The sequence below is a fragment of the Oenanthe melanoleuca genome, chromosome 27 (assembly GCF_029582105.1).
Source record: "Oenanthe melanoleuca isolate GR-GAL-2019-014 chromosome 27, OMel1.0, whole genome shotgun sequence".
Classification (NCBI taxonomy): Eukaryota; Metazoa; Chordata; class Aves; order Passeriformes; family Muscicapidae; genus Oenanthe; species Oenanthe melanoleuca.
Window position 1 is genome coordinate 887,091 of NC_079360.1, and position 25,221 is coordinate 912,311.

General features: G+C 55.0%; 1 protein-coding gene across 4 annotated transcripts; it reads right to left on the reverse strand.

The window, feature by feature from the left end:
• Nucleotides 1-206: 206 nt before the first annotated feature.
• PLEKHM1 (pleckstrin homology and RUN domain containing M1) lies at nucleotides 207-24,677 on the reverse strand. 4 transcript variants are annotated; one of them, XM_056512047.1, is made up of 14 exons: nucleotides 22,582-24,674; nucleotides 21,100-21,363; nucleotides 20,268-20,425; nucleotides 16,954-17,035; nucleotides 15,241-15,488; nucleotides 13,278-13,913; nucleotides 11,781-12,105; nucleotides 9,351-9,585; nucleotides 8,041-8,946; nucleotides 6,362-6,507; nucleotides 5,998-6,191; nucleotides 5,511-5,574; nucleotides 5,025-5,182; nucleotides 207-984 (listed from the first exon to the last, which is right to left on the reverse strand). In XM_056512047.1, exons 4-14 carry the CDS (start codon nucleotides 16,993-16,995, stop codon nucleotides 861-863), a joined length of 3,078 nt encoding a protein of 1,025 aa, XP_056368022.1. In that variant the 5' UTR covers nucleotides 16,996-17,035; nucleotides 20,268-20,425; nucleotides 21,100-21,363; nucleotides 22,582-24,674; the 3' UTR covers nucleotides 207-860. The 4 variants fall into 4 exon arrangements, with proteins under 4 accessions (XP_056368022.1, XP_056368023.1, XP_056368021.1 ...); XM_056512048.1 differs by lacking the exon at nucleotides 20,268-20,425 and having other exon boundaries at nucleotides 9,351-9,582; XM_056512046.1 differs by lacking the exon at nucleotides 20,268-20,425.
• Between the last annotated feature and the right edge of the window lie 544 nt (nucleotides 24,678-25,221).

Sequence of the window (25,221 nt, forward strand, 5' to 3'; positions counted from 1 at the left end):
GACGGGACCCCCAACCACTTGCCCAAGTGAAACTCTGGAGGATGGAGGATGGGCAAGAAGGATGGGGGGTGGGCAGGGAGGATGGAGGACAGAGGACAAGGGGTAGGCAGCATCCCCATTCCCAACCCTCTTCCCACAGACACCGTGCCAGGTTCAAACTGTGATGAGGTCCCACTGCAGAGAAGCAAACTAAGAAATCGCTTCACTTGTTAAATAGACTTTAATAATTCTTGCGTGAGGATGGGTTAAAGGAAAATAAAATTTCTCCCGAGGATGAGCAGCAGCAAGCAGGGAGGAGCGGGCCGGCTCTCCCCAGCTCTTCCCGGAGGCCACGGCCCGGGCTGGGCTCTCTGAGCGGGAGATGCTTGGGCACCCACAGTCCCCCTGGAGCGTGCAGGTCCCTAAAGGCACAAGTGTCACTTCGTCCCCTCCCTGTGTGGGTCCAACCACCCAGAGCAGCCCAGTTGTGCAAAACCCCCATGTAAAAAAATACCAGTTTTCAGTATCCTAAAAAACTAGAGCTTTGATCAATGTCAGTTCTCCACACCCTTGACTGGAATTCTGGGATGACACCCTGAAGAGCCACTGGGGTCCACTGGGGAGGGGACATTGGCACCAGGAGGGTGACAGGGAACAGCACCTGGTTAGTGTGAAGGGGGATAGGGGGATGGATTTTTCCAGTCCCCTTCTTTAGCCCTGGGTGGGCAGAAGGTCCCTCCGTGGGGCAGGAGCACCCACCCCACATTGTCCCTATCCCCAGGGCAGGGCCAGGTGCAGGATGGGCTCTCAGGCAGGGAGGGGCTCTGCTCTGTCCCTCCCGCCATCCCCATCCCGAGGGCAGTGTCGAGGTCGGTGCCAGGCTACAGGCTGGGCTCTGTGCTGGTCTCCAGCTGCCGCTGGTACCGCTGCCGCCGCTCGCAGCGCGGGCACGATGGAGCTCGGGCATGGCAGTCCCGGTGGAAGACAGTTTTGCATTCACTGCACCTGGGAAAAGAAGGAAAAAAACAAACCTGCTGTGTTGGTAATGTCAGAGCAAAGACCAAACTTCCCCACTGAAGCAGGGCACACTTCCCTGTCCTGGTGTGTTTTGAGCACTTGCTGAGCAGAGCTGCAGCTCCGGCTCAGGAGGAGCCTTGAGTGCAGGAGCAGCAGCTGCTTGGGTGGAGCATCCACCCCAGCAGCTCCTCATCCACCCCAGCAGCTCCTCATCCACCTCAGCAGCTCCTCATGCACCTCAGCAGCTCCTCATCCACCCCAGCAGCTCCTCATCCACCTCAGCAGCTCCTCATGCACCTCAGCAGCTCCTCATCCACTCCAGCAGCTCCTCATCCACCCCAGCAGCTCCTCATCCACCTCAGCAGCTCCTCATCCACCCCAGCAGCTCCTCATCCACCCCAGCAGCTCCTCATCCACCCCAGCAACTCCTCATCCACCCCAGCAACTCCTCATCCACCCCAGCAGCTCCTCATCCACCCCAGCAGCTCCTCATCCCCTCAGCAGCTCCTCATCCCCTCAGCAGCTCCTCATCCACCCCAGCAGCTCCTCATCCACCCCAGCAGCTCCTCATCCCCTCAGCAGCTCCTCATCCCCTCAGCAGCTCCTCATCCACCCCAGCAGCTCCTCATCCACCTCAGCAACTCCTCATCCACCCCAGCAGCTCCTCATCCACCCCAGCAGCTCCTCATCCACCCCAGCAACTCCTCATCCACCCCAGCAACTCCTCATCCACCCCAGCAGCTCCTCATCCACCCCAGCAGCTCCTCATCCCCTCAGCAGCTCCTCATCCCCTCAGCAGCTCCTCATCCACCCCAGCAGCTCCTCATCCACCCCAGCAGCTCCTCATCCCCTCAGCAGCTCCTCATCCCCTCAGCAGCTCCTCATCCACCCCAGCAGCTCCTCATCCACCTCAGCAACTCCTCATCCACCCCAGCAACTCCTCATCCACCCCAGCAGCTCCTCATCCACCCCAGCAGCTCCTCATCCACCTCAGCAGCTCTGAGCACAGCAGCTTGGCAGGAAGGAGTGTGGCGGGTGCTACCAATGTGTGAAAGAGATGGGAGTGAGGTTTGTGCCCTGCTCTCCCAGCACCGAGTGCAGCTTTGAGGGTGTGACAACACCCCCTGCAACAACAAACCCTGTGACACCAAACCCTGGACATTGCTTTCAAGGGATCAGTGTCACAAGGGTCAATCTTGTGACACCAACCCCTGACACTGATCCCTCATCACCAACCCCTGTGACAGCATTGCTGTTGGGGACCCTCTGCTTGCCATGACTGGCGTGGGAGATGCCTGCCCTGACAGCAGGACCTGCATGTGACCAGGAGACTGTGGGGACAGTGGAGCTGCAGGGAAGGGACAGACAGCCAAGAGGGAGCTGCCCTTGGGCAGGTGGCTTCGTGGAGGTGTTGGAGCTCCCTGATCTGCCTCAGCAGCAGCAGGAATGTGACATCCTGTGAAGGACCCCAGTTCGGGCAGGGGTTTCACTGCTCAGTCACCGACACAAACGTCCCTGCTATGAGGGCTGAGGTCAGTTTTTGGGTTGTGATCCCCAAATCATCAGTGGCTGTAAAATGTGGCTCAGCCACATGCCAGAAGGGCAGCTGGATTTAGCTTCACTGTGCAAATACCTGGTGAACAATCCATGAGTGAACAGCACGAAACACCTTAATTCCCTAAAAGATGTGTGGGACAGAGGCAGAGAAACACCTGGCAGTGCCAGAAAAGGAACCACAACATCACAGCTGAGACCAAGTCCTGCCCCAGAGAGGAGATGCAAACCACGAGGGGCTCGGGACAGGGAAAGGCTCATGCACGGACAGGCAGGATTTGGGACTGAAAATACAGATTTCCCCGGTGGAACACACTTCCACGTGGCCTCTCTGGATCAGCAGTGGTGGCAGCGGCTCCCCAGCTGTGGGGGCATTTGGGAAGCCGGGCTTCACCCAGTGTGGTTCCGAGTGAGAAGTGGCATCTCCCGCCTCCACCTCCCCCCGAACGCCGGAGCAGGAGAGGGTCCTGCGCTGCGGGGTCATTGTTTGAGGCGGTGCAGACACATCCTGCAGCGAGTGCCGGTGTGACCTGGCGGCCCCGGGGCGGGCAGAGGGGCAGGAAACCGCGTTCAGCTCCTGAAGATGCCGGCTGAGCTGCTTTCCTACTGCACAACCTCCTCCGTCAGGGTGAGAAAGAAAGACGTCAACAAACTTCAGAGCTCGGCTGCATGGGACACGAGACCTCTGGCCGGCCGCCAGCCAGCTCAGCCCTGCGTGCCAGCACTTCCCAGAGCCCGGCTGCTCTTTTTCCAGGGAAAATCGGTCCCCTGGGGATGTTGTTGTCCTCGATAATGAGCTCAGTGCTGTCCCTGTGGCAGGGAGGGGAGACAGCAGCGCTGCTCCTCCTCCATGGAAATACTCGCAGCCCTGGAACACATGGAGCACCCACGGATCCCGGTATCCTCGGTATTTTCTGCAGGTTCTGGGTGTTGCTGCTCACTTTTAGGGACTGCCAGGCAAAGTGAGGCCATGGGCCTGTGAAATCTCTCTGCCAGCATTGTACTCAATGCCAAATAGGCTAAGACAGCACAAGAGGAAATGGCCTCAAGTTGCCTCAGGGGAGCTTTAGGTTGGATATTATGGAAAATTTCTTCACTGAAAGAGTTGTCCAACTCTGGCAGAGGCTGCCCAGGCAAGTGGTGGAGTCCCCATCCCTGCAGGGATTTAAAAGCCATGTGGATGTAGCACCTGGAGACATGAATGAGTGGTGGCCTTGGCAGTGCTGGGGGAACTGGACTTGATGATCTTACAGGACTTTTCTAACCTGAATGATTCCACGATTCTATGACATAGCCATGGAGAGTTGATCTCTCCACCTACAATGGAGCAGGCTCCTGGGCTGGAAGGGTTTGACTTCTTCAGCAAACCCTGATGGTGGTGGGGATAAGAGTTCCCCTCCAGCACCACCCCCATCCTGATTCCAACTTCTGTCCAGCATCCCTGACCCACAGCTGACCCCACTGCAGAACAGATCCCTCTGCCTGTGAGGGATGGAAGCTCTGTGGGCAGGGGAAAACCCCAGTGAGAGCCAGTATCACCCCTCTCCTGCTGGGAACACCCTCAGCCTCTCCCAGCACATCCCACAGTGCTGTCCTTCATCCATCTCTGCTCCCAGAGAAGCTGTGGCTGCCCCATCCCTGAAATTGCCAAGGCCAGGCTGGACAGGACTTGGAAGTTGTCCCTGCTCATTGCAGAGGGTAGCACTGTGGTCTTTAATGTCCCTCCAACCCAAACCATTTTAGCATTCTATGAAATCTCTGTCCACGTGTCCGTCCTTCCTTCTGTGGCTGTAGAGGGATGTAAAACAGTCCCACTGCTGCTTCCCCTTCCCTCCTGCAGCCCCTGCAAGAGGTCAGACTGACCCTGAATGGGAGAGGCACTGGCCAGGTGAGCAAGATAGGGACATACAGAGCCTTCTTCCTCCTCCTCCCTCCAGCCTCTTGGCTGCCCTAGCACCCAGCAAGGCCTTTGAAGGCTGACAGCAAGGTGCTAGTGGCTCTGCATCTTCAGTCTGCAAAGTCAGCTCTCTTGGTGACACCTTGGCTCTGTGAGGATGGTCTGCTCCTGCCTCAAACAGCCTGGATTTGGTTTGGAGCATCCTGGAGCTGATGGGTTCCATGAGGACATGGGCATGAGGATGTGGGCACTGTGAGAATGAGTTTCACAAGGATGAGGGAACCACAAGGTTGTGGCTCCCATGAGGACATGGGCACCACGAGGATGCAACTGCCACAAGGACATGGGCACCACAAGGATGCAGCTCTCACGAGGAAATAGGCACCACAATATGGTTCCCATGGTTGAGGACATGGGAACCCCAAGGTCGTGGGCATCACGAGGAGCCATTTCTAATTCCCCGCGTGCCTTGGACGTGGGGGCAGAGCTTAGGGGTTGGTTGGGGCTCCTGAGTAAGCCAGGCTGTGCCCCTGGGTGTTCTGGCTGCAGTGGGATGGGGCAGAGGTGGCTCACTCACCTGGTGGTAGTGTCAAACTGGAAGGGGAAGATGATGTCGCTGCTGTTGCAGATCTGGCAGATGAAGCCCCGCTGGGTGCACAGGTCGCAGCTGTAGACGTGGTGGGATGCGAACTGCAGCAGCGACTGCAGGAAGGTCTCGAAGACGCCGTCGGCGATCTGGGGGACACAGGGGTCAGCGCTCCTGGAGCCCGGCCCCGGGGGGTTGCTGTGTCACACCCATGCTTTAGGCTCCACCTGAAGGTACGACTGTCCTCCAAAACAACCCCCACAACCTGCCAGGATGGAGCTCCCAGCTTGGGAATCACTGAAAAACCCAACTGTTGGGAACCTCTGTGGCATCCTCACAGACACCTGGCTATTTTCACTTGGAAAATCCCAACTAGGCCAAGGGGCTTGGAACAACCTGGTCTAGTGGGAGGTGGAACTGGATGGCAGAGGGTGGGACTGGGTGGTCTGTGATTCTATGACCATGCACAGCTCTCACCTGCCTCAGATCAGCCACGCTGTATTTGTGGGGACACTCCAGGAGGTAATGCCTGTGATCAAGCCTGAAAGAAACACAGAGAGATGGTCTCCACCATACCTCCAACAGCTTTGGAGCAAGGAGGAGCCTGGATGAAGCAGCCTCTTGAAGTGAATCACTGCAGAGCCCATTTTCACATCCCAAATCCTGCCACTGGAAATCATGTGAGAGCATTTCAAAGCAGGGGAAAAAAAGAAAATAAATATCTCATCTGTTTTGCCAGGTGTTTCCTGTCCAGCCAGAAGCTCCTCGGCCAGGAAGGTGTTTCCTGAGTCACAGCTCATTGTGCTGACCCAGATGGATAACTCCTTAGAGCAGATGATGTGGAAGGAAAAACCAGCCTGAGCCTTGGCAGCACTGCTCCCTGCTCCCATGGTGAGTGAGGAGGGGGACCAGGACACCACCAGGACACCAAGAGAGGGGAATGTCACCCTGGGGGGGCCCTCACCGCTTGCTGAGCTCCTTCAGGGCGCCGCTGCGGCACATGATGAGATAATCCCCCAGCAGCTTCAGCTGCTCCCGGCTGCGCAGGATCCGCCCCATCATCTCCACGTGCTCGTAGAGGCTCTCGTTGACCAGCTTCAGATCGATCAGCGGCTGGTTTCGGATCTGTGTCAGGAACTTCATGGCCTGCTTGCACACCTGGGCCACAGAGAGAGGGGACAGGTGGACACAGACCACAGAGCAGCCCCAGAGCTTGGAGGGAGGTTTGGAGTGGGCCCTTCCAGCCCAGGGAATGCCCAGATGGACCTTCAGGAAGCAGATGCTGGAACGTTTCCCCACTCCCTGCGCGGCCCCAGCCCAGGACTCACCCCTCGTTTGGTCAGATCCCAGTTGTGGATGAGGCGGGAGGGGATCACGCTCTCCTCGTCCTGGTGGCAGCTGTCGCAGTAGTAGAGGCCGGAGAAGGCGCAGAGCTTGGGCCTGGCGAAGGAGAAGCCGATCTGCCGGGAGCAGCCTGCGGGAGCAGGGGGTGAGAGAGAGGGGACTGCGCTGCCCACAGCCTCTGCCCACCACTGCTGGGATGCACGAGAAACTTTTGGCAGCATGGCATTGAACAATAAAGTTTTGGGAAAGGGTAGAAACCAGCCAAAGCACCTTTAGGACATCCAGGCCTCCAGCCCCCCCACCATGGATTTAAGCCTATGATGGTTCAACAGTTGCTCCTTCACTTTTTCTCCATAAAAAGGAGGCTGAAGTATCTGTGAATCCACTTTTATCCATCAAGTGTTTCAATTTTTTTTTTTTTAAATTTTTTTTTAAGAAAAGTGAATTCTAGCAACATCCCAGTGGTTTAGGGAAGAACCTCAATCCCTCTTGCTGTCCCATCACCTCCACCAGTAGCTTTGCACTATTTTGCCTTCACTCAGGCCTTTTCCGCTGCTGTCACAGGGTACCAAAACCTCATCTGTAAGGGACGAGGTCAGGAGGGATTAACCCAAAAACACCTTTATTATACAAGTGGGGAACCCTCTTGACTTCACTACCCCATCCATTGCACTCTGGAGTAGCTGGAGCTCATCCCCCCAAAATATTCATGGAGGTCACGTGCTGCTTTCTGAATTAATAAGAAGAAACAGCTTTTATTGCTCATTACTCTGAGATGGAAGGGAACCATCGGGTGTCAGGCTGGGAGAAGGGTGAAAGCAGGGCAGGCAGATGCCCAAAGAAAACCTATACAGAAAAACTAGGAATTTAGTCTTTTTGGCTTGTGGGGAGGGGGAAGATGCAGGACAGAGCCTGGAAGGGAAGGCAGAGACCAAATAGACCAGAAAAAAAATATATACAAAAAAGGAGAGAGGTTAAAAGAAAAAAATCCAACCTGCTGGAGGGTACAAGAAATATAATTGAAGCAGGAGAGAAATCTGAAACATAATTAACTTAGCAAGGTAAAGAGCAAATTACAGCTCCTGTGGAGCTTAGTGAAGGTGCCACTAGAATCTCCCCGCGTGCCGACAGGCGTCAGGGAAGGGTAAATGATTGTTTTGCAAAATCAGCCCGTCACACCCATGGCAATCCCTGCTCCTGTGCTGCCTTACTGGAAAAACTGCTCCAGACTGCACTTTCCCCACAGGCTAGGGCCTCAAAATGCCCAGGAAGAGAGTCCTGAGTTTCCTAATCCACCTAAGATTGCTTCAACCCCTGTTTCTCACTGTCTGTACCAAAAACATCTTAAATGGGAGTCCAGTAACATCCCAGTTGGACTGGGCTAGGGAGGGATCAGGACTCAGCATGGGGGGCTCACCCTGTGCCCACAGGATACCAAAGATTCCCCTGCCTGGGGACATGAAGACCAAGGGGATCTTGTGCTGCTGAGATTCCTGGGAAAACAGAGAAGCTGCAGCTGCCCCATCCCTGGGGGTGTCCAAGACCAGCTTGGACAGAGCTTGGAGCAGCCTGGGATAGTGGAAGGTGTCCCTGTCCATGGCAGGCAGTGGCACTGGATAGGCTTTAGGGTCCTTCCAACTGAAACAATTCTATGGTTCTGTACCTGCACAGATGAAGCTCTGTGAGTCCAGGCCCTTCTCCATGGGGATGGCCACCAGGTACTGCAACAAGAAGCCGTTTTCCTTCACGATGTTCTTCAGGACGACCTGGGAGTGCCCATCCAAGCTGCCCCCCAGGGTCAGAGCCTCCTCGGCGCTCTCCAGGTAGGACATGAGCACCTCTCGGACCAGCTCCCGCCACGAGGCCGCCTCCTCTGCGTTCTCAGCCTGCAGCTTCAGCACAGCCTTGGAGGTGATCACCTTGAAGAAGGAGGGTCCTCCCAGGCTCGTGTCTGGAAGGATGTCCTGGATGGTCTCTATGCCATAACTGTTGCTTAAAATTTTGTCATTGTTTCTGATTTTAAAGCACTTCAGAGTTTCTAGAGACAGGGAAAAAATAAACGGGACCCAGGTTTTGTCCACGTCCATGTACAGAACAGTCTCTTTGATTGCATCCAGCTCTGCTTCTGGAGCTGGAGTCCAGTCCAAGCTGTTCCCAGGCACGTCACTGTACTGGAGAGCACTGGAATCGCCCTGGGTGGGCTGGGCTTCGCCTCCATTCTCAGAGTACTCCAGAGTCTCCCAGTCCTCCTCCTCCAGCTGCGGCCGGCACTTGCGCAGCGCCTCGCGGATCCTGTCCAGCCAGTCCTCGGCCTCGTCCCGGGAAGGGGCTCGAAGGAAGAGCTTTTTGCCCAGGAAAACCAGCTCGAAGCGGCCGTCGGAGTGGGTCAGCGCCAGGGACTCGCAGCGCAGCAGGGAGTAGGTCTCCACGCAGATCCGCTCCTCGTGGTCCAGGAAGAGGCGCAGCTCCAGCGGGGACAGCTCGCAGGAAAACTCCTTCCAAATCCCCATGGCTCCTCGCCGTTCCAGGCTGCCCAGCTTCAGCAGCCCACGGAAAGGGTTGGAAAGACCTGGGGCGAGAGAGGGCTCAGTTGAAAGAGGGGAAGCTAGTGGGGAGAGAAAAGCCAAAAGGGGCTCAGAACAAGCACCCAGAGGCATGGCAGGGGTGAGGGCCAGTGCTGACACATGGTGGGCTGGGGCAGGAGCTGACAGGACCTTGGTCTCCATCACTGTCCCCCTGCATTTGGGTTTTGAGGCTGGGAACAGGTAAAGGTTCCGTAGGGTGGACACCCTCTCCCATTCAAGTGCTTCCCACCAGAGCTTCCCTGGGCTCAGCCATGCCTTGGGGAGCTGCTCCACTGCCTTCTGTAGCTCCAGTGCTGCCATCAGCTCACACCAGCCAAAGGCTCTCTCCAGCAACCCATCCCCACCTGGAGCAGCCCCCAAGCACAGGGCAGCAAGAGATAGCATGTACCCATCTGCCTGCGGTGCACCACGCTGAAGCCCTTCTGCTCCCGCTCCGGGGACATTTTGGGCTTCCCAGTGTCTGAGGATGGCACTGAGAGCCTCTCCAAGTCCAGGGCACTGATGAGCCCCAGGGCTGGCTCCTTGCTGTCCCCCTCTGGCCCGAAGCCGTTGGTGTCAGCTGTGCTCCTACTGCTCTCTCCCGGGGAAGGTCTGTAGAAATCATCTTCTGAGATCCAGCTCTTCTAGTAACAAATGAAATATGAATTATTAAGCTCATCAAACATCCTGAGCCCCATACACATTCACAGCAACCCCTCCTCAGGGGCTGCTCCTGCACAGTCCAAATCCCAGGCACTGATGTGTGGATTTAATGGAAGGTTTCCTGCTCACAGCAGAAGGTTGGGAACGAGATGAATTTTAAAGTCCCCTCTTCCACAAACCATTCCAGACTGTCTGATTTTCTGCTGGCCATTCCCAGGTGGATGGCTCCTCTGCTCCCTCAAATCAGAGGATCATCCATGGAACTGTGTCCACAGCTGGAAAATACCAGGACTCTATTCTGGTGGGATAATAAAGTCCAAAACCAATCTGTTCTCTCCCCCTAAAAACACTGTGGAAGGAGAGCATATTCCCTGCAGTGACCACAGATCCATGAAGTTTTACTGATGGGGGTGAAATTCCAGCCCTGCCATGGAAGGGCACAAGCTGGAGCAGCAGCACGAGGAAGAACAGAGATGGGGAGAAGCACAGAGATGTCAAGGGTGAAATAGAGACCTGTGGCTCACAAGAGAATGCTACAGGGGCCTGGGCTGTGCAGGGGAAAAATAAGGCAGGGAAAGCAGAAGCCTTTGTCTGCACGTACCAGGAGGGAATGAGATCCATGAGCTGGAAAAAATGTGGCTGTAGCTTCTCCAGGAGCTTTTCTGGCTACAAGAATCCCAGAATCATTAGGGGAGAAAAGCCTTTCGAGTCCCACTTGTGCCCAATCCCCACCTTGGCAGTCAGACCAGGGCACTGGGTGCCAGGCATGTCCAGGCATTCCTTGGACACCTCCAGGGATGGGGACTCCACTACCTCCCTGGGCACCCCCTTTTAATGCCTGACCACTCTTTTAGTGAAGAATTCCTCCTGAAAGGAGCAAGGTGCTGGGACAAGGTCCCTGAGCAAACACCAGGAGGAACAAACAATCCAGCTCAGTGCCCTGGCACAAGGGACAAGCATTCCTAGACCCTTCCGGAGCTGCATCCCAACAGGAATGTTCTTTCAACTCCCCTTTGCAGCCTTACAAGAGCCTTTCATTTTGAATAAAAACCGAAGTGACAGCAGAAGAGCTGTCACCACCCTGGGGGGAGGATCACGGGTGGTGGCTCCTGCATTACTCCTGGGGCAGGAACGCAGGTTGCTCCATGAGTCATGGAGAGCAGGGGGAATTTCCTGTTGACACAGTATGTTATACATAGATTAGGTCAAACTGGCTCTGGGCCATGAGGAAGCAGCGGAAACGGGATAAGCGGGAGGGAACCGAGAGGAGCAGAGAGCAAAAGGAGAAATGGTCTGGGGGGCGTGAGGTATATCCTACCCTCACCAGCATGGGAAGGATGGGAACCAGCATGGAAACAATGGGAACCAGGATGGAACAGTTAGTAACAAATTAGACAGAGGACAGGGCTGTTCAAAGAATTTCCTAAAAGCAGAAGCCAGTGGATGTGGATCAGCTCCTGGTAGCAGCAGGGGAAATCCGCTGCTGCTCAACACCAGCACTGGGGAATGCCATCCCACTCTGGGAACAGATGTGCTGCAGGAGGATTTTCCCACTGGAAACCAGTTTGTTTCCTGTCCAGTCAACCCTTTTCCCTCCTCTTATGTGGATCATAAACGAAGAAAGTCCCCCATGAAAACCTCGGCTCTGGGGCTGTTTTATCTCTTGCACACAGCCCATGGCCAGATTTGTGCGAGAGCTCTCCCCTCTCCAGATATCCCTAACAAACCCAAAACTTCCTGCTGCAGCTGCTCCTGAGAGGGATGACTGACAGGCCAGACACAGCTACAAAGGCTTTGGTGCCTCTGTCACCAGGGAGTACACTTTGATCCAGTTTCTCCTGAAGCAGCTGCACAGCCACAGCTCCATGGGGTGGGAATCATCACTGATAACCAAGTGGGAGCAGCATGGAAGATGAGAGCTTGGAGAAATCTATAAATGGATATGTCCAAGGCCAGGCTGGACAGGGCTTGGAGCAACCTGGCCTAGCAGAAGGTGTCCCTGCCAATGACAGGGGGTGGAACTGGATGAACTTCAAGGTCCCTTCCAACCCAAACCATTCTGGGATTCCCTGATTCTAGAAAAGCAGTGCCTATTGAAGCTGTCCCCAGTTTTATCTCCCTTTAGCACCGGGTGCAAACCCAAGGAGATGGGAAGGGAGGGAGCTGTAGCACCTACCGGACACCCCGGCAGGGGGGAGAGCAGGTGCTGGGCTGTGGGGCTGTGGACAGCCGGGCTCCCCTCGCTGCCATCACTCTCTGCTCTGCCTGGACCACCCTGAGGGGCCAGAATTCCGGGTGTGCTGCCAGCATCTCCATCCCCACGGGCAGGGGGCGTGGGCTCTCCTGTCCAAGCAGAGATGTTGGTGCTGGGGGGAGGCTCCTGCTGCGTTCCGTGGGTCGGTGCCGGGGGAGCCCGGGGGGAGCAGCCCAGCACACTGGGGAGCAGCTGTCCCTCCGGGGCGTCCGGGCTTGGCCTGGCCTTGCTGAACTCGGACAACACCCTTGAAATGGAAAAGTGATCGCTTTGAAGGCAGCTCAATAACCAAAACCTAAAAACCCCTCCCCCCCACCCCGCTATTGCAAATTGCAACCATGTAAAAAGGGTTCAGTGTCACTGCTGGCCTCTGTGAGACAGCAGCGTGGTGTGGCTGGAAAATCCCAGTGATGCCAACAGAAAAATGTGGGATTTGTGCCTCACAGAGCAGTGCCAGCCCCATGGCACAGAGCAGAACCCTGCCTGTGAAGGGAGGATTTCCTTATTATTCCCATTAATGGGGCTTAATTTGGTGGATGGAGGGATAGCATTGGGTGCTCCCCACAGCCTCAGCCCCATGTACAGCTCCTGGATGTGAATCCAGCCTTGGGGTATATGCCAAATTCCAACTGTTTTCATTAATGAGCAATTAACAGTGGAGCCTGTTCCTGTGGTCCCACTCTGCTGCCAGCCCTAGAATTAAACCAGCCCAAGATTAAAACTCAAAGGAGCATCTCCATCACGAGTTTAATCCAATCAAGGCAGGTTCTTCCAGATGCAAAGATGCAAAATCCTGGAAGCAGGGAATGATGCTGCTATGGATGGGGAAGCATGGTCTGCAGCTCCAGCTCTTCCGGAAAACTGGGAAGAGGCATCACCCTGAGGCTCAGCTCGCTCAGAGTCACACTCTAAAGGTGACAGGCAAAATATTTACAGATTACTCAGAGCTTATATAACTCTGGAAACTTTGTGCTGGATGCTTGGCAGGAATAAATCATAAGCATACAAACCCACAACCTCCCTCTTTGAATGATCTGCTGAAGCTGCAAATTACAACCCTTCCCTGTGAACAAAGCAATTTCCTTCCCCCTGTGGAAAGCCCTGGAGCATCCCCCAGTGTATGCCAGGAAGATGTGACATTCTTGAAACCAGGGAGCAGCATTTTTCTGACGTTTCTGCCCTGGTAAAGAGGACACACGCACACTTCAGTGGTGGCCATGAGCTCATTTGGAGTGGCAGCAGGATCTCAACAAGCCGTGTTGAGCGTTCTGTGAAAAGAACAAAAGCTCCTTCCAGAAGGGAAAAAGAGCTTGTTAAAGGCAAACAGGGAGAAAAACTTCCTGCCTATAGAGATAAAATAACAAAAGCCCAGAGAGTGTCATAAATTCCTTTGGAGACGAGCTGTGGGGAGAGACTCACTCCTGCAGGGACCTGTCCAGGTCCTCGGCCGTGGCCGTGCCCAGGTCGGAGTCGCAGGACAGCAGCTCCTCGCCGCGCTCGGGGCTGCGGGCGCAGGGCGCCGGGGGGAGGCTGTCGGAGCCCAGGCTGGAGGAGAGCTGGGACGAGCTCGTGGTGTTCAGGCTCAGCGAGGATGACGTGAGCTTGGTCTTGCTGCTGGCTTTGCTGATGGGCAGGACAGGGGCTTGGATCTCGATCTCATCAGACCCCGAGGACTGGGAGATGGAGCCCAGTGATGCTTTCCTGCGGGGTTCAGAGGCTGAGGACGTGAGGGGCTCCAGCAGCTCGGACACAGGACACAGGCCCGACAGGGACAGCGGGGTGATGGTCCACTCGTTCAGAACTGCTGACTTGTAGGAGAGCTCGAAGGTTAAGGACGATAAACCCTGCAAGTAGCAGAGGAGAAACTCGCACTCCTCAGTGTCCAGGAGCAGAGCTGGGGTCTGGTAGTACTCGTGCAGCCGGCTGCAGTCCCGCAGCAGCAGCTTCAGGTAACACTCCATGAGGCTGTCGTTCAGTGCCAGCCGCAGCCAGGCCCGGCAGCGCCCCACATCCGTGTTAATAAACACCAGCTGCTCCAGCTCCGAGACAATATTTCTGGGAAAAGCGGAAAAAGAACAGAACAGGAGTGAGCGGCTCTGTTTTGGTCCATCACAGGGTGCAGGAGGGCCAGAGCCTTCATCAGACACTGCCCAACCTGCTCTGCTATAGGGAGTTCAGGAGTTGGGATAAAACCAGCTGTGGAAAATCTCTCTCCTTCATGGAAAGTGTGGTCTTCCATGGAGGGAGATGGCCCAAACTAAGTATGTTGGTAAGGAGTCCAGGCAGCTATGTGGTGCTGACCCTCCTCTCTCTGACTGGAGCATCTCCCATCCATTGCTTGCACTGGGCAACAAAGCAGACGGAAAAATTCCTGCTGTCCTTGTGTATTTTTAGGGCTTGTGCTGGCTAGATCCTCCTTGGGACAACCACGTGTCTAAATCCTCATTTCAAATTTAAAAGCAGTCAAAACACAGCAAAAACTGTTGTAGTAGCCCCAAAAACACAACCTGGCTGGTGTTGAGCTCAAGTAATCCCAAACTCCTGAATTCAGCTGTTCTTCACTAAAATCCAACAGCGACACCACACTCCCTGATCCCAGCTCACTGCACACACCTCAAAAATCAGAGCAAAGGTTTCGTAAGACTTCTGTTATAATCTGTCTCTCAAGACAGAAGGAAAAAAACCTTCAAAGGGCACAAAAATATCCCCCATAGCATGTGAAAGAGTTATTTTCATCCGCTCTTTCATAATTCAGGAGTCAGTGATGGAGCTGGATGAAGCTTTCAGAACAATTTTTGTGTGGGCTGTTATTTACTGTGTGTGAACTTAACTTAGGGAGTGCCTTAGAAAACCCCAGTAAACAGTGATCACTCAGGAGGGACCTCCTCAAAGGCTAGCTGGGACATGGAGAAACAGGGCCAACCAGTCCCACCAGAACCAGGCCAGGAGAGAGCCCAGATCCCTGTGTTGTGCATAAGCAGCCACTGCTGGAGACCAATGTGGACACTGAGGTTCCACTGGGCCCAGAAATCCAGCCTGGCACCCAGAAATAAATAAAAAAGGGGTGGGCCTTCAGTTTCAATCCTCAACTTTTTTGGGACATCATCTCACCCCTAGTACACGCTGAGCAGAGATGTGGGGGTTCAACCCCTCTTGGCACCGCAGGGGCTTCACTCTGCTACCTCTATCTCCCAGGGTCCTGGGCAGCTACCCTAAGCCCCACAAGCAAATCCTTCCCTGCAGCTGAGGAGACTGAGCACACAGAAGGAGCAGAGACACACCTGTTCATCCAGCCATTCTCCTTGTTCCTTGAATCTGACAGCACCAAAAGAAGGGATAAACCTGAGCGTGTGAATACCTGTCAGCAGCAAGAGCCACTCACCGATGGGTGATGCTCTTCAGCAGGCCCCAAAAGACTGGCTGGGGAAGGGGGCCCCGACCCCCTGATTTCTTCCCTTTCCCCCCAGTCTCTGCCTTGATGTGCTTTGCCTTCAGCCCGTGCACAAACACAGCTTCCAGGGCGCTGCAGAGTGTGTTGGCGTTGCCATCATCGCTGGTGACCACGGTGTCCGAGCTCACGTACTGCTTCTGCAAAGCCTTGATGGCATTCACCAGTTGCTTCTTGATCAGCTGCAAGGCAGGAGGTGCAGGTTTGGATTATAAAAGTGAAAATATTAGGAAGGATTTAATGTAAAAGAGCTCAAAACCAGTAATGCTTATCCACAGTGAAGCATCACATGACTCCTGCCTCATCCTCACCCTTTGGAGCAGCTGAACCGGTCAAGCTGGGGACTCACACTTCTGGCATCAGGCTTATTTTGTTATAAAAATAATAATTTATGCAATTTTAGCTGGTGCTTCAGAACTGAGGTTGCCTTTCAAGTGTGTGGTGCTGCCTCTGCAGACAGGAAATGGCTTAAGGAGATGGGGGAAAAAGGAATAGGTTCTTTCCAGGCACTCTCTCGGAGGAAACACGAGGATTAAGTGTGGGTGAGAAAGGAGAAACTCAGAGGAGGGAATGGATTCCCTGAGCTCATGCAGGTCAGCCCAAGCAGCATGTGACATGTGACATGGGGCCCGTCAGCAGAAATCAAAGTCATCGACCTCACTGGCTGTGCTGGGTAAACACTCAGGGGACAGGCCCCAAAACAGTGGGAAGGACACTGGTGTTCTGCTGCTGCCCTCGGGCAGGCTCAATGGGCTCTGGAGCTGGGATGTGGGAATTTTCCCTTCCAGCAGCTTTATTTCCTCTTCCACCAGTTGAAAGCAGCGAGTCTGGTGAATTTAACAATTTCACACCAGTGGAGATTTTTTCTAAAGCAGCTGGGCCTAGATATTTCAATGAATCTTATTTTAAATCAATGCTGCATTTCTCAGCAGGCACTTGAAAAACATCACAAATTCCTCCTCAAATTCCAATCAAACAATTCATGTTTCAGCACCACGCAGCATTCCCAGCAAATGTTGACTTTTCCCTGAGCAAGGCTCTGCAGATTTTGACTCCAGCCTGTGTTGGCTGCATAAACCCATATTAAATTTCCAGCCTTGGATATTTTTTTCATCGCCTAAATAAGATTCTCAGCAGCTGTAGCTCAAGGATAACAGCCAAGGGAGTGTGTCCCTTATTTAGGGTGCTGTTTTCCAGCTTTTTCACCTGCCCCCCAGGTCTGCTGCTCCACGGAAGGAGAACTGAGGGCTGAGAAGAATAAAGAGTGCAGATGATTATTCATGATATTCATCCAAGGGATGAATAAAACACTTGGGTTTAACTGTTGATGTTGAACTTTGCTTGTTGAATGTGTTTAGACTCCCAAAGTTGGATGAAGAGACCCCAAATTGATGGAGATAACAGTCCTCCATCCAGGTATCAGAGCTGAGCACCTTCTTTGCCCCACATGAGGTCTTGCAAAGGCCAAGGTGTGATTTAACCCCTTATCTCCTTTAATCCCTCAACCCAGGCAAACCATCAAGGATCCCTTTCCAATTCCAATATAAATCATCCTAATCCCAGCTAGCAGCATCCACAAGTCCTAGCTGTCCCCAACACTGCCTGGAGTTGGGAGCTGTCTGGGGAGCACTGGGGGATGTGGCTCACCTGGATGGCTTCCTTGGGGTCCTCAAGGTGGCTGGAATGCATCTCTGCTGCTGCTGCTCCCTGCGCTGCCTTCACATGTCACCTGTGGGACAAGGAGGGCATGGCTGAGCACCCAGGGGCTCCACCCCACTCACCCACCAGGGGAAGGGCTCCTGGTGCCACCCAACAGGGATGGATCCCGCCCTGAGGAATTCTGCAGGTGCTCACTGTGGGATGTGAGCTGGGAGTGACTGACATGGAAAGGTACAGTGATTCTGAGGGACAACGCCTGGGGCTGCTTCCTGGGGACCAGGAGAGTTTCAGGCAAAATAGAGCATGGCCAAGAGAGCAGGAGGGAGTGATGAACCTTGGTGAGGGCCCCTCAGGTAGCACCCAGGCTGGGGGAGCTGCCAGGCAGGTCTGGCCAGCAGTGCCACAGGAATGGCCAGGGCCTGCTCCCCTTGTCCCCGTGTCACCTGGAATGCCTAAGCCTGGAAAAGGCACCCAAAAACCAAATGGGAGTGGCAGTAGGTGGCCTGGACAAGGGGTGTCACCCCTCAGTTAGCCTGGGGATAGGTGACAGCAGTTCAGCTCTCTGTCACATGCCAGAGCAGTGATGCTGCTCCAAACCCAGTTGGGACAGACCCTATCAGCACAGAGGTGTCTGGGGATAAAAATGGAATGCCAAGATGGTTTGGGCTGGAAAGGACCTTAAAACCCACCCAGTTTCAGCCCCTGACATGGACAGGGACACCTTCCACTACCCTAGGCTGCTCCAAGCCTGTCCTTGGACATTTCCAGGGATGAAGCAGCCACAGCTTCTCTGGGCATCCTGTGCCAGGGCCTTCTCGGCCTCACAGGAGGAATTTCTTGCCAATATTCAATCTGAATCTCCATTTCTAGTTTATATCCCTTCTCCCTTGTCCTGTCATTGACTGCCCACGTAAAGTCTTTCTCCACAATTTTTAAAAGCCCCTCTAAGTGCTGGGAGGCTTCTGGTTCTCCATGAGGCACATGAACCCCAGCATCTCCTCATGCAGGGGATACCAGGGCTGCTTTGCTGCTTTGGTGGGAGAGAGAGAAAAAAGCCCTTCTGTTATGGAAAACCCTGCAAAAACCTGATCCAAGCAGTCTGGGCAGGTGACCTGCCACTGCAGGAACAAGGGACCTTTGACTTCTGACTCTTAGCTTCCTGCCCTGCTCCTCCCTCAGAGCCATCTGTGAAACCCAGCTGTGCCTGGAGCCTCTGAGCAGACCACATGGTGTCAGAGACACCCATGGCACAGCTGGATCCCTCTCCAAACACAGCTGGATCCCTCACCCCATACATCTGGATCCCTCACCAAACACAGCTGGATCTCTCACCAAACACAGCTGGATCCTTCATCCCACACAGCAGGGCCTGCCATAAAAAAGGGTCTGAAAGCTGCTCCAGCACCTGCTACTGCTCACAGTTTCCTAAGGACATGAGAGGCTGGAGAAGGAATTTATTTATAGAATCCTAGAATGGTTTGGGCTGGAAGGGACCTTAAGGACCAGCAAGTCCCATCCCCTACCATGGGCAGGGATTCTTCCACTGTCCCAGGCTGCTCCAAGCCCCAGTGTCCAACCCAGCCTTGGACACTTCCAAGGATCCAGGGGCAGCCACAGCTGCTCTCACCATCCTCACAAGGAAGAATTTTCTCCTAATATCCAATCTAATACTCTGCTCTGTCAGTCTGAAACTATTCCACCTTGTCTTATCAAACTATTCCCTTAAACTGGAATCACCTGCCATCCAAATGGAGGAGGCGAGCCCAGCTGTTGGCTGCAGGGTTAGATCTGCCTCTAGCAGACAACAGGCTTGGAATGCACTCATGTCTCAGATTTTATTTCCAAGCCAACACAATATCCCCAGAGCTTTCTCTGAACAGAGCTGACAGCATCAACCTGCCCCTCTCCTGCAAAGCCTGGGCAGAACTATGGTTTGCTGAGCAGCTTCTACATGGTCACAGCCAGTCCCAAAGGCAGCAGTGTCCAAATCAGGAGCAGTTTAAACCCAGAGTGGCCCAAATCTGCAGTGGTCTAAACCCAGAGCAGCTCAAGTCTGCAGCAGTCCAACTCTAGACATCCAGACCCAGGGCATCCTGTGCAGGTACCACAGCAGCTGGCCCTGTTGAGAGCAGGACAAGAACTCCTTGGGGCCAAACCCAGGACAGATGATCAATGTTTCCAGGGTTCAGAGGATTTCAGAGAAAATGAAACTGTTTTTGCTGTGGCTTGTCATAAGATTTCCTCTCCCTGTGTTGCAACACAGAGATGGGGGGGCACAGTAAAGTTAACTTCTGGCTCAGGGGCTGCTGGGGGGGGGGTTGGGGGAGCGAGGGGCCCCTGAAGTGGCAGCAGTGGTTGACAAGGACTTCAGGGAGCCACCCCCATCTCTGCCTTCCACCCGAGAGGTTTCAGCTCCTCAGGGCTGGGCAGCCTCTGCCCATTTCCTCACCACCTCCTGCTACACCCTGAGGACAAGAGGCATATCCCCCCCAGAGACAATGAAGGTGGGAGACCCAAGGATGGGAGAGTCAAGGGTGGGAAATCCAAGAGTGAGAGGAGACCCAGGTGTGGGAGAAGACTCAAAGGTGAGAGACCTGAGGGAGATCTGACACCCAAGGGTGGGAGACTCGAGGAGGGGCACAGGGTGGCATTTCTCATGCCAGGGAGGAAGCACAGGTGTCCCAGCTCCAGGACCATCCTGGAGTCCTGAGCTGGTCACAGGGAAAAGGGTGACAGTAGAGGTTTTTCAAAGACTTAATCTAAGTTTTACAAAGACATGGACTAAGTTTTACAAAGTGAGAGTTATTCCCCCAAAACTCTCCTTTGCCAGCATCACCTCTCCCAGAGCCTGCAGGTGGCGAGAGCTGAGGACAACCTGCCACCTTCACCACGGGGCTCTCCACTCCCACCATGACCAGTCCAACCAGTTTGTTCCAGCACCACGAATACACACAGCACCGCTTCTGTGGGACAGCATTTTCCTGAATAACGAGTGCAAGGAAGCAGCTCTGAGGAGGATTTCACCAAACAAAATCTTAGGTGAAACACAGGGAAATCGGAACAGCAGCACTGGGTCTAGAAAGACCTAGAGAGGTCTGGAGCACTTCCAGGCACATCCTGGAAAGCCACAGCTGTTCCTTGTGATCTTGGAAGAGAAGAGATAGGATGGATGTAGTGACACAAAGACAAGCACAGCTACAGCAGAGAAAACCCACCAGCAGCCATCACCCCAGAGGCTCCACGGGTGAAACAGGGAAAGGCAAACAGGTGAGGAGGAACCCCTGGCAGCGAGTCTGACCTACCCAGGAGAAGAGTCATGGTGCGAGGGCAGAGCTGCTGATTTCCCAAACTGCTACAAACCAGCCAGATTCTTTAGAAACAGCTGGAATCAAGGCTCATGCCAGCAGAGCAGAGCCCCTGTCCCAGAGCCTGGCTCTTCGGTCTCCCAAGAAGTGACACTCTGTGAGTTATAAATAAACAGCAGGTCACTGCCTGTGCTCTGGGATGGAAAACAACAGCCCACGACGGCAGCGTGAGCGGTGACTCAAGGCCTGGACACAGAGCCAGTCATTTTCCAAGCACGAGTGCTGTGCCAGTCACCGTCTGCCCTGGGGACATGGGGGCTCTGGTGGCGCAGTGGGCCCAAGGGCCCTCTCGTCCCACACAGCTCCTGCTTTCCACCCATTAACAAGTGCAAGGTGGGCCCAGAGACAGCCCAGGAGCAGGAAAACCAGTGGCATGGAATGAGGATTGGGATTGGCTGGTTGGAGAACAAAACACCTCGGAACAGCTCAGTGAGGATTAGGACAGGACAGAGCCCCAGCAGGACCCTCATAGTCCGACTTTAGCTCCTTCCTTGTCCCCAGCCTGAGGTAGCAGTGCTGTGATTCCCACGGCAGGAACACAGGCATGGAGTGAGGAATGGGACCCACTCCACCCTTGTCCCTGTTTGTCACAGCTGACAAACCTGGTGGTGGCTGGAGAAGTGTCACTGTCAATGCACGAGTCTAGCTTCTGCCCTGAGGGGGCCCAGGAGCAGCCAGGGCAGGAAGAGCAGCCACTGAGCTCCCAGCCTTGGTGGTGAGACTGTGCTTCCCAAACACTCCAAACTGGGAATTTCCTTTAGCCTATTACCTGCTTCTGCACCAGGCTACAATTTGCCAGAGCCGCAGGGAGAGCTGGGGTTGATTTTCTGTGGCGCTGCAGCCGCTGGAGCCACCATGCACAGGCCAAGCAGGTTGTGAAAGCCCCAGCGTGTTGAGGCAAGATGTTCCCAGGTTTCTATTCCCAGTTTTTGTATTGCTTTGGATTCCCAGTGCTGGAGTTTCCCTGTGGATGTTCCCGGTGCCATCCGGCTGGGTGGGTGGCCCGCATCCCTCGGCAGTGGGACGGCCGTCACTGTGAGGAAGGCAGGCAGTGAGGAAAGCGCTTTTTAATCTCTGCATTTTACACAAGAATTACCCAGGGCTTGCTTGCAACTGCTCATCTTATATAAGAAAATGTGATTTATTAAGAATGTAACACATTATAAATCGGGGAGAGCCGTAAAGATCCCACAGGTGCAGGTGAGAGGAACAGGCTGAGAGATTTGGGGTGTCAGCACTGGTGGGAGTGCTTTGAGGACCAGACACCAACTCCCAGCGGGGTCCCTTGCAAAGGCACATCTGACCCGCTGTCCCCCCATGGGGTCACGGAGAGGAGGAATGAGAGGCCCAGGCTGCTGTGCCCGGGGGCAGCTGTGGGGGGATTAAGGCCTGCCCGGCCATGGGGAGCAGCGCTTACTTGCAACACCCTGCACACCCTGCCAGACCCCAGCACCCCGCCCACCCTGCCAGACCCCAGCACCCCGCACACCCTGCCTGAGCCCAGCACCCCGCACACCCTGCCAGACCCCAGCACCCCGCACCCTGCCAGACCCCAGCACCCCGCACTCCCTGCCAGACCCCAGCACCCCGCACCCTGCCAGACCCCAGCACCCCGCACACCCTGCCTGAGCCCAGCACCTCGCACCCTGCCAGAGCCCAGCACCCCGCACACCCTGCCAGACCCCAGCACCCCGCACACCCTGCCAGACCCCAGCACCCCGCACACCCTGCCAGACCCCAGCACCCCGCACACCCTGCCAGAGCCCAGCACCCTGCACACCCTGCCAGAGCCCAGCACCCCGCACACCCTGCCAGACCCCAGCACCCCGCACACCCTGCCTGAGCCCAGCACCCCGCACACCCTGCCTGAGCCCAGCACCCCGCACACCCTGCCAGACCCCAGCACCTCGCACACCCTGCCAGACCCCAGCACCCCGCACACCCTGCCTGAGCCCAGCACCCCGCACCCTGCCTGAGCCCAGCACCCCGCACACTCTACCAGACCCCAGCACCCCACAGGCGCCCGTCACCCTGCAGCCCCTGGTCGCCTCACCCCACATCTCCTGCCAGCCCAGCACCCCCTTGTCCCCCGCACCTCCTGCCAATCACCCTCAACCCCTGCACCCCCCGGCCCCCCCCGCTGTCCCTCGGCCCCCCTCACCCCTCTCACCCCCCACCTCCTGCCAGCCCCGCACCCCCGGCCTCCCTCACCCCGGATCTCCTGTCAGGCCCGGCCCCCCCCCCCGCTCACCGGCTCCGCGGCTCCGGCCGGGAAACCCGGAAGTGCCTTGAGCACGCACGCACCGCCCTTCTGACGTCATCAACGGATGGGCGGGGCCGACAGCGCCCGGCCACGCCCCGCGCGAGGGACCCTGGACACGCACGGACACAGCTGGACACACAGCTGGACACAGCTGGACAAACACATAGACACACAGCTGCACACACACGGACAGACATTTGGACACGCATGGACCCTGCCACATGCGCAGGGTGTCCCCGGGATGTCATGGCCCCGGGAAAGCTGCGGCTCTGGAGCCTGGGCTGTGGTGACTGCTTGGGACACCCAAAGCTTCCTGGATCCCTCCAGTCCCAGTCCCCAGAGGACTTTGGGCTGTCCTAAGCATGGCACCCACCAGCAGCATCCTCCCCAGCAAAGAGGGGTCATACACTCAGTGGTTCAGATTTGGGGTGCTGGATACAGGGCAGGGTCCAGGCCAGAGCATCTTGTCTCTGGGGAACAGCATTTCCTTAGGCTTCTTTCGTCTGGAAGAACAGCAGAGAAACAACATCCAACGAAATAAGGGCAAGGAAATAACCATGAAGGAAATTTAAGGAAATAGTAAAGGAAACAGTAGTGAGGAAAAAGCCAAGAATATTGCCTCCAAGGAAGCATTATCCAATGAAATAAAAGCAAGTAAATGACAAGGAAACAACAGCAAAAGAACTGGGATCCAAGGAAATATCCTGGGATATAGCCAACAAATCAGCAGCCTCCAAGGAAAGCATCAGCAGTTCCTACATCAGAACAAAAGCTAAAGTGCAGGCATTGCCTGTACTAAAAGTATCTTCCAGGCTCTCGATTCCCAGGAAAATTAATCCTCGGCTCAGCTTTGAACCTGGCAGAGTACTGGATGTGGAGAAACTGATTTTCCTACACCATTCAGCATGCTGGGAAGACACTGGGCTTGAATTAAGTGTCTGTAAATGGGCAGAGCCTGGAAAGCACAGTGGAAGGGAAGGATTTGGAGAGGTGAGAATAAGTGGGAAGCACATGGTACCTAACATCACCTGCTCTACAGCCGCTGCCTCGTACTTCTTCCTCTCCTCACAGATTTTCGAAGAACCTCAGAACACTTTGCTCATGTCCCAGGGGTTCTCAGGACTACCAATATCTCCCTGTCTGCCACCACTCAGTCCAGCTCCCAATGAAGCACAGGGGCATCAGGAATGAAAACCATGCAACCATCAGCCTGGGAGCCAGGCAGGTGTGAGGGAGGGCAAAGGGAAGGAGGAGCAGGTGGAAACCTCAGGGGTGCAGAGGGGACAGTGCTGCTTGTCCTGCTCCAAGCCAGAACCACGGGGACACCAGTGCCATGGCCCCTGCAGGAGGACACCGGTCATTCCCCTTCCCACCAACCCTCCAGAGCTCTTGTGCTTGCAGGAGACGTTTGGAACACAAAAGTCTTGAGCCTGGAAAGCTACAGGGCCTTGGGAGGTTTTAGAAGCACTACTGCAAGGCCTCTTACTTTGATATCCAAAGAGATACCCAGGAAAGCCTCGTTGGAATGGGAAAACACTACAGGGATGCTGGAGCCAGGCAGTGCCACTGGGGCTGGCAGGAATAACACATGTGTGAGGTATGAATAGATAGATCCTCTGCTCAGCCCAGTGGCAGAGTTGAAGGGGAAAGTGGAAAGATAATGAGTGTAAGGGAGTATGAGAGGGACTGGTGCAGCCACTCTGAAGAACCCATTGGACAAATGTCCCAGACAGACACAGCCGAATGATCCCCAAGGTTGTTGACAGCAGGCAGAAGGACGGGACTCAAGAGACAGATAGAATGCAAACAGGTCCCTGCTCAGGGCAGCAGGGGAATCCTCTCCTGGCCCATCTCACCCTCTCGGCTCCCTCTACACAACACGCTGAAGGCTCTGGGGCTCTGGGGCCTGGACAATCACCATGTGGACAAAGGTCCATCCAGGCTGGAGGGGCTGCCCAGGGTGAGTCAGTCCAGCCACGCTGGTTGAGAGGCTCCCTGGGGACACTGTCCTGAGGGGCACAGGAATCCAGGCTGGCAGGACATTCTGCAAGGAGAAATCCTCGAAGGCACAGGCAGGAACAGGCCATGCTCGTGTGCCCAAAGACCATGTGGTGAGGAAGCAGAGTGCCTGAGTAGGAAGCTTTGGCTGGGACTCAGGGGAGACACAGATTTTGGAGCTTTGGAAGAAGGGCAGCACTGCAGGACGATGGCAAGGATGTTCTTGGGGCATGCAGGGAGGAAGGTGCAAAGGCAAAGGCCCAGCTGGAACTGAATTTGGCCAATGCCATAAGGGAGAAGAAAAACTGCTTTTACAAATACTTCAGCTACACCAAGAGTAACAAGGACAATCTTAATTTTTATTGAATGCAGGGAGGAACATTTCTACAAGGAATTGGGAAAACTGTGAGGTACTGATGCCTTCTCTGGGTGTGCCAAGCTTGTGGTTGCCTGCAGCACCCTTTGGCCTTCCCTCAGCAGTGACAGAAAGAAAATTACAGCCAAGCAAAAAACATCCAAGGAAAGAGCAACAGCATATGAAACAGCATCCAGCGAGAGCCTAAGCAGTTCCTATACTAACATGGAAGGGAAAGAATTCTTGGCATCCCTTCATCTTCATCCTGAAAGTCT